The 8,734-nt window shown below is 42.3% G+C and overlaps 1 protein-coding gene across 3 annotated transcripts; it reads right to left on the reverse strand.

Annotated features, from left to right (window-relative positions):
• Window positions 1–4,345: 4,345 nt before the first annotated feature.
• On the reverse strand, window positions 4,346–7,137 carry LOC110314987 (major urinary protein 4-like). Of its 3 annotated transcripts, none has more exons than XM_029534679.1 (6): window positions 6,993–7,137; window positions 6,525–6,656; window positions 5,680–5,770; window positions 4,978–5,088; window positions 4,535–4,636; window positions 4,346–4,371 (listed from the first exon to the last, which is right to left on the reverse strand). In XM_029534679.1, the coding sequence occupies exons 1-6, from the start codon at window positions 7,083–7,085 to the stop codon at window positions 4,346–4,348; spliced, it is 555 nt and encodes a 184-aa protein (XP_029390539.1). In that variant the 5' UTR covers window positions 7,086–7,137. The 3 variants fall into 3 exon arrangements, with proteins under 3 accessions (XP_029390539.1, XP_021044822.1, XP_021044823.1); XM_021189163.2 differs by having other exon boundaries at window positions 4,535–4,630; window positions 4,972–5,088; XM_021189164.2 differs by having other exon boundaries at window positions 4,535–4,630; window positions 4,972–5,088; window positions 5,680–5,748; window positions 6,512–6,656.
• Between the last annotated feature and the right edge of the window lie 1,597 nt (window positions 7,138–8,734).

Raw genomic sequence — 8,734 nt, forward strand, 5'->3', positions numbered from 1 at the left:
GAAATCAATAAGTTAGAAACAAAGAAAAGAATACAAAGAATCAAGGAAACCAAGAGCTGGTTCTTTGAAACATTCAACAAGATAAACAAATCCTTAGCCTAACCACCTAAGAGGCAAAGAGAAGTTATCCACAAAACAAAATCAGAATTGAAAAAGTGACATAACAACATATACGGTAGAAATTTAAAGAATCATTCTGCCTGACCTACAAAGCCTATACTCCATAAAATTGAAAAATCTAAATGAAATGTATGACGTTCTATATAGATAACACTTATCAAAGTTAAATCAAGATTGGGTAAAGTATTTAAACAACCCTATAAGCCCAAAGGAAATAGAAGCAGTCATTAAAAGTCTCCCATCCAAAACAAAACAAGGCCCCAGGGCTCACCCTGTGCCACAGCTCTCCATACCCAAATCCTGCCAGGGAGAGCTGGTCTCCTAGGAGTCCTGACACACCTGTGAACACAGGTAGCCATCAGTTTTGCTCAAATTCCAGGGGAAAGAAGGACCCACCCAGAGCATATCAGGACATAGGAACCAAGGAACAGTGGAGGACAGGATCCTTCTGGTTTCTGTCTGCATCCCCAAGCTGACTCTGTGCCATAGTTCACCATACCCAAATTCCTCCTGGAGAGGACTGGTCTCCCAGAAGTACTGACACACAGACTTGCAATAAGGACAAGCAACAGTCGAAGAAAGCAAGACCAGCTAACACCAGAGATAACCAGATGGCTAAAGGCAAGTACAAGAACCTTAAAACAGAAACCAAAGCTACTTGGCATCATCACAACCCAGTTCTCCCATCACAGCAAGTCCTAGATACCCCAGCACACCAGAAAAGCAAGATTAGGATTTCTATAGGATTTAGACTATGCTCTACTGTGCTTCACCAAACTCAACTCCTTTATGTGGATTCTGGGGATATAACTCAGGAACTCACACTGCACAGCAAGCTCTTGACCAGTTGAGTTGTCGTCCCAGCCCTGGTCCCTTTTAGATACAGCAGTCAGACTAGCTGAATACTTTAATGTTTGAAATTGGGACCTTTCCTTCCTCCTTAAATCTATGCTCCCAAGAGACTTGGAGAAATAACAACCCTCTTATTCTCTCTCATAGCTCAGATTAAAATGTAAACACTTCCTTGGTTCTCTCCCCTACCAAACACAACCCCAAACCAAGCATTGCATCTGTGGCTTAGGTTGTTGCTCCCAGGTCATGGAGTATCCTCTGTTTGTCTTCAAATTTTAGGATCACCCCATGAAGGCTACCAGGAGCATATTTGTAAGTAAAATAAGGTTGGGCTTCCTAGTACTACTGATGTTGGGAAGAAACACCTGAGGGCAGCCTGGGGCATCTCAGAAAGAACCTGAGCTGAGGAGGTAGTTGAGTTGCTAAGGTGTTTTCCATGAAAGCCTGAGGACCTTTGGATCTCCTCTCTTTGTATCCCCAGCTTCCACAGAAGAATCTTAGTGTTGCAAGACCTGTAATCCCAGCACTGAGGAACAGGGAGATCCTGGGGTTTGCTTGCCAGTAGGTCTAGCCACATTCATAAGATCTTGGTGAAGAGAAAGACTCTGTCTAAAAAACTAATGGGAGAATGAGAGAGGAATACAGTTGACATCAGCATCTGGCTTCTACATATACCCATGCATAGGTGCAAATGAACCTTCACACCCATGCACACACACACACAAACAAAATACAATCTTTATAAAAGGACTGAAGAAAGGAACCTGCTATAGGATTTAGGGAGGTCTCAGGAAGGTCTAGGTTGGGTGCAATGGGGAAATGACCCCTCAATGATTAAATAGCACAATAGATCAAGTTTGTAGTAAGTGGACACAAACATAAAGCTACCTCTGCAATTGGTAATGAAGTAGCTGTCACTAATTTTAACTAGAGGACAAACATGTTTATAGATGGCGAAATGATCTTGTGATTACAATCTCAGGATGATGGTGCCTAATGTTTATATTTTGTGAGGTCATTTATTCCTGATAAGACATTCTGGCCAACCATGAGCATCAGGCAAGTTTGTTCAAGTGGGAACTCCTAGTTCTAGCAGTCAGGCCAGTCCCAAGGTGTCAGCAGCTGCTTTGATCTTTAGAATGGTTGGCCCTGTCCCTTCAGCACCCACAGGCAGTTGTTTTCTTTCTCAATGTCATGTAAGGTTGGGCATCCGTCCTCAAAATCACTCTGCTTCAGCCCTTGCTCCTCTGAGGGTGCATGCTCATGTGGCATCCTTGGGCTTTTGTGACAGTTGTCCCCAACCCTCTATGCCTCCTTAGCTGTAATCTACACCCAGATGACAAAGAACTGTACAGTTCTACTGCATCAACCCTCATCACTTCCATGTCTTCTTCCTTTACAAAGGGATTGCTCTGAGGTTTCGAAGTTCTACCTTTCCTTGTATGTTTTCACTATTTCACATTTCATTTCTGCCAAGTGTTTGGTGTTGAAAGGGAGAGGACTTAGGGTGACCTCAAGCTGCCATGTTGACCTGGTAATAACCAAAGATATTCTGTACCTTTCTCTGGCTTGTGGTCTTTTGAGCTATGGTAGCACTGTCAAGCCTTTTCTATCTTAAACAGAGTCCTGGATTGGAACTCTTACTTAATTATATAAGGATTCCCAATGATAGCTTAGTTTGTGAACAATTTTTTTTTCCTCTTAAATTTTTGCCAAGACTAAAAATGAAAAGCTGGGCATAGTAGTCCATGGATGTTGTTGAAGTCACTTAGGAGGTTTTGGTCAATGACTTGAACCCACCCATCAGGACAGTTGTGGGGAGGGAGGTATTTCATCAAAATTGCTTAGGTTTCTCAATAGTGTTTGCCATCTTTTAGCAAACTACAGTAAGAACTCATTTCATGTGTCCTGAGTTGAACCAATTTAATCTCTTCATATAGGAGCCAGTATATGCTATGGGGAGGTAGACAACTTTTTCTCTGTATCCAATGGGACTCTAAATACCAAACCTCCCCCTCCCTACCCTATTCCCTCAGCATGTCCTCAAACATATTGATTAGCCATAGTCTTAGAAAAATGTGTTCCTCCTATGCTCTGTTTGAAAGGAGACTATGGATGGAGCAAGTGTCATGCTCCCATGGTCCGGAGAAAGCACTAAAGCAAGAGAGCTAAAGAGCAGGCAGTACTCCTCATGGTTTGGGATTGCTGCAGGGGAGGCAAAATCTTGGAACTCAGGTTACATTTGGGGCCATAAGGAAGGATCCTGGGTACAGGAATCAGGAGGTCCCCTCATTTACTCATTATCAGCCCCACATTTTTTCTACACACAGAGACATATATTTAAGTGCAAGGATAATCATTTATTGAACAGGAAGAGGGAGAAATTCATGGATAGTTGTCATGGGTGTGGCAAAGAGAAATTTACAGGAAGTCTTTGATTCTTGATGAGTTATCCTAGGTAACATACCGGAGAGACCGGGATTGCACTTCTCTGTGAGACAGGATGGAAAGCAGATCACAGAACTTGTCACCGGATGCTGTATGGATAGGAANGGATGATGCTGGAGTCCTGGTAAGAAGTCTCCACTCAACACTGTGTAATCCAGGAAGAAAGAATANAAAAACTCATTAAGCACTTCTTAGATTGACTTCAGGACAAAGGGGATGAAGAAATGGATCTTCCCTTGCAATCTAACTGGAATTTTTTGCCAGAACACAGGGATGAAAGTCAGAATAAATGNCCGTAATGGAATCTGAGGCTCGTTTCCACAACCTTTGTCATAAGAAGCTCTGAAGANTGTTAGGTAAATTGTGGAATAATGATAAAAATCTTGGCTACATTTAAGTCTTCACACATTATATGAGTGAAGTCTTAGACTAGATAAGAAAGGAGNGCCAGAGGAGTCTGCTCTCCAGACTGGTCTAGAAGTGGTGATCAGTTACATCCANTCCCAGGTAAGAAGCCAAGTTTGTAGGGAGTTCAGATTATGATGGTATTATCTCGAGTGGGATGTAGGTGGAGCCCAGACACTGAGGAGCAGCTACACCACATCCTGCTACTCTGTCTGTTAATGATATTGAACCCATCACTGAGCCTTTTTCACACAAACATACATCAACTNTNTAAAACTCAAATCNTTGTTTTCTTGCCTAAGTGCTTGGGTCACTTTACTTCAAAGCTCAAAGTAGGACTAGATCACATATCCAGATAATTCAAAGCCAATTTTCAAGCTCTCCCCAAAGATTCCTTATCAAACTACTTTTATTGTAATTTGGGCACACATGGTAATACTTTTGGAAGGGCATCTCCATGACCACCAACCCCCTCCTTGCTGTCATTGAAGATCGCCCACCTGGAGGCTCAGGCCATTCTTCATTCTCGGGCCTCGAGGCAGCGATCTGTAGTGTGAGAACAAGAACATGTTCAGGTACTAGGTCCACTTTATTTCCCAAGAGTAAGGATAGGACTCTTCAGTATTCAAAAATGACTGGTAGCCAACTAGGTTTGTTTCCTCTATGATAAAATATTTAGGATGAGAAAAATAAATGAATCCTGACTTACTGGTATTGGATAGGTCAATGATATTTTCTCTAACGATTCCATGCTCCTCACATAGTTTTGCAAACTCTTCCTTGATGTCTGAACTCAAGTTTGGTTTTCGGCGTGTGAGAAGAGCAACAGTAAGTGTAGGAGCTTTATCGTGTGCTTTGATCACAACCTGAGTGAGGGGACAAGGGCTTCTTCTTCAGGATGGGAAAATGGTTGGCAGCATGATGGACAAGCATGGGTATGATCTATCCTGGTTATGGCATCCATTGAATATCCTCCTGTCACACTGAGAAATCAGAGTGCTTCCATCACTATGCTTGAGGAATGATGGAGGTGAGCATCAATCTTCAGGAGGTGAGAAAGAGGCAGGACCAAGCTGGGAACACCATAGTAAAGCTTGAGGTTCTTTCTTCTTTTCCCACCCCAAGATCAGTGACTGTCTGAAAATACTTTACCATAGAGCTCCATCAGCAGGAAGGTTTTCCTATCTTTTTTGTTAATAAGATAAAACATAATATAATTATCATAGTCTGTCTTAAGTATAGTAAATGTATTGAATCCATCATCTATGGAGGAAATGGAACACAGCTCAGAAATTATTTGTACTGCAGGAAATGATGGATACCCTTTTCTTGTTCTACGAGAAATATAAAATCATTAAAATTCATATCCTGGAAGACATGGGTGAAGATTTTGATGCTTTCTGTCTGTAGCTTTCTGAACTTCAAGAAGTAACTTCTAGAAAAAGGGACTCTGCGAGGTCCAGACCACTAGTGAACAGTCAGCCACAGGAGCACCACTCTCTCATCATCTCTAGGCTTACCTATGTCCTTTGGCTGCTTCAAGCAACATGTTTCTATCTTTTATAAGCTTGGTGTATCAACTTTTCTGCTGCTACACCTTGAGCGATATCAACCGGTGCTAGCCACCAGGCAGTATCAGTTAGATTCCATCTCCCCTTACTTATCCTACTTGCCTGCCACAGGGTGTTAGCTATTTGATGGCACCCATTTGACTAGTACATGCAAGTTCCTGAGTTCAAACTCCAGCAGAACACACACACACACACACACACACACACACACACACACACACTGAAGGTATTAAGGTTTTCTAATCATCTTGTGGATAGATATATAGACATTTTATATACTCACATGCCACAGAATATTCACCAGCCTTTTCTGTTTTGTCAGCAACCAAAAATATTTCAGAGCACTCTTCCTCTATACTGTAAAACAGAGTGAGCTGGTGTGTAAGGGATTTCGATCTGACTGGCTTCTTCACCCAGTACACTATATTTATCTCCAGTTTCTGATTCCACTTAACTTTTCAATATTTTTGTACAATTAGCAAAAGACTTTTATTTACATTATTTCCTTTATATCAGATGCTTTAGCAATCACAAATTTGCCTATTATTTTATAAAAGGAAAACATCAATCAGTTCTCATCCTTTTTACAACTGCAACTACTTCCCAGTTTCACCAGTGCCGCGCCTCAGCCAGTGGTGTAGATTATCAGCCAGATTTCCACGATCTGCCTCAAATTAGCACTATGTAATGGAGCCTGATGTGGCTCCCAGATCCGCAGAGGACTATTATTATTATCATTGTCTTTACTGCAGGAAAACACAGGTTGAAAGGGGTGGATTTCTTTGGCTAACAACTAGTGAGAAAAATATAATTCATGTTCACATAAACTTAACTTGTGATATTCTGTCTCATTAATGTGGTTTCAGAAGGGTCTCTGTTCTTTCCTTATCGAACTCGTAGTGAATTAATTCCTGTCACCAACTCTTGTCTCTGACTTTTGAAAAGCCCTGGTTATGAGATCTCGGTTCAGTGTCACATGGAACATTCTAGTTTTGGGTACAGCCTCAGTATGTGTGTACACATGTGCATTCTGAGAGGCATCTCTACTCCCAATCCCGTGATTTGTAGGCATGAGATGATAACAGGTTTTCATTTCCTCTTTCTCAGCTAGAAGCTTCTCATTTTCACAGTATGGAATTTAAAAGCTAAGGAATTCTCCAAGACATGGATGTGTTCCACAAAAACCGTCATGTTGCCATGTTCTTCTAACTTTTCTTTTTTGTCAGAGGCCAGGATAATAGAATTCCATTTCCCATTAATCTGTAATAGATAAGCAAATGGTTAAGGGAGAAGAAGCAGGGATACCACATGCATATGTTTCCACTTGAACTACAGCCTATAGATTAGGGTCTGAGCATACACAGAGGTAGATCTCATGCCAGTTGTCACAATCCTTAGCATAATGTCCCTGCCTCTCAGTGAGAACAGAGGTCCCCATACATTGTTAGATATGAATAGGTTGTCTTAATTCAAGATCTAAAGCCATTCATTTGTCTAATAGATTGGGGCAGTATACCCATCCCCTCAAAGGACCCACTGGGTTCAAGAGTTTACAAAGTACATTCTGGGTCAGAAGTTACTATTCACTGAGCCTACCTTTTCTACATTAAAGTTCCTTGACATAGAATTAGCTTCTTCTGCAAGGACACAGACTAGGGTCAGTCCCAAGCACAGCAGCAGCAGCTTCATTTTGGTAGGGAACAGAATTGTCTGTCTGTCAGGACCATGTCTTTCAGGTGATGGTGCCTACACTCCACTCCACAGTGCCTTGGCTTGTCCTTATATATGCTCTGGGTTCAGTGGTTTGTTTGTTTGTTTTTCCTTCCCATATGGGTCTGCTCTGCCTCCGTCAGGCTTTGTAGAAAGTTTTCTCATTTATTGATGCATGGCCAAGTATTGTTACTGCACTTTTCAAATTTGGCAATCTCATCACCTATGGCTTCATTTAGTAATCTTACATTTCTCAAAACATATTCCCAAGGAAACAGTGGGTGTTCAAGAGAGCTGCCATCTGAACCAAGATGCAGCTTTGGATCCGGCTTGGAATCAGAAATCTAGGTTTGGAGGGGGTGGGGACTGAACTGTGAGGTCAAACATGTAGAGAAACTTTGCCTTAAGGCTTGAGTGTGGAAGAAGTTGAGTTACTCGATTTTTTCCAAAGATTCATTTATATTTCATGTGTATGAGCATTCGTTTTGCATGTGTACCTGAATACCATTCACAGGCCTGGTGCAGTGCAGGTCAGAAGAAGGAGTCAGATTCTTTGCAACTTGTTCTTGCTGAGGACCCAGGTTCAATTCCCAGCACTCACATGACATCCCGAAACTGACTCTATCTACTGTATCAGGAAATCACATAGTTTCTTTTCCCCTGTGGCCTCCTATACACATGTGGCACATATAAACTCATTCAGGCACATACACATAAAAGTAGTAAATCTTAATTTATAAAAAATTATCAAGAATGTTCCAAGGCTAAGCTGATAGCCACCCAAAAGGCTTCAACCTTTGTACAGATAGCACTGACCTCACAATCCAAATTGTTGTCAGGAGCCAGGTTGCAACAACTGTTTACCTTCGAGAATGTTGGACTTCAAATGACTGGACATAATCTCATCATTAATGAAAATTAGATGTATTGTTCAAAGTCATATTTGCTGATGGAGGTCCAAGTAGAAATCATGCCAAAAATCATGCTTCCAAAGACATACAGTTACAATGGGAACATATTTGGTATCAGTAGACATTTCATTTATCCTGAAACTAGAATCATAAACTAGTGTTTGATGTGGGAATAAAGAATTCAAGAAGGGATCTTTGCTTGAGTGCACTGCCGGGGAGAGGGCGGACTGGAGAAGCGTCATGGCTTCTGGGAAAGATCCCATTCCTGGTTCCAGTCATCCAGCACCTTTCCCCGCCCTAGGAGGGGTGTCTGCCTGGAAGCAGTCTCAAGGCCAGAACTGGTAGAAGGCCATCTTTATTCCGGTGCACTGCCTGGGAGAGGGCGGACTGGAAAAGTGTCACAGCTTCTGGGAAAGATCCCTTTTCTGGTTCCAGTCATCCGGCACCATTCTGGCCCGAGGAAGGGTGTCTGCCCGGGAGCAGTCTCAAGGCCTGACCCGGAAGGAGAGCCATCTTTGCTCCAGTTCGCTTAGGCTCCAGTCTGCACTAGCAAGAGTGTGGACCGCAGAAGCTACACAGCTTCAGGACAGACAGAAGCAACCTAACTTCTGGGACAGAACCTGTTTAGGGCTCATGAAATTTGGGCACCTTCCTCACCAGAGGACAAGTGGCCACCTGTGAGGGCTCTGTCTGCCTGAGATAGAAACCCTAGGAAAG

This window comes from Mus pahari, unplaced genomic scaffold (genome assembly GCF_900095145.1).
Source record: "Mus pahari unplaced genomic scaffold, PAHARI_EIJ_v1.1 scaffold_12814_1, whole genome shotgun sequence".
Taxonomy (NCBI): Eukaryota; Metazoa; Chordata; class Mammalia; order Rodentia; family Muridae; genus Mus; species Mus pahari.

Excerpts from the sequence above, each read along its gene's own strand:
- LOC110314987 (XM_029534679.1), bottom strand. The coding sequence starts at position 7,085 with ATGAAGCTGCTGCTGCTGTGCTTGGGACTGACCCTAGTCTGTGTCCTT. Across the intron at positions 6,657-6,992 it reads GGAACTTTAATGTAGAAAAG|ATTAATGGGAAATGGAATTC; the intron begins GTAGGCTCAGTG and ends TATCTATTACAG. Across the intron at positions 4,637-4,977 it reads CCTGCTGATGGAGCTCTATG|GCCGAAAACCAAACTTGAGT; the intron begins GTAAAGTATTTT and ends CTCTTCTCACAC.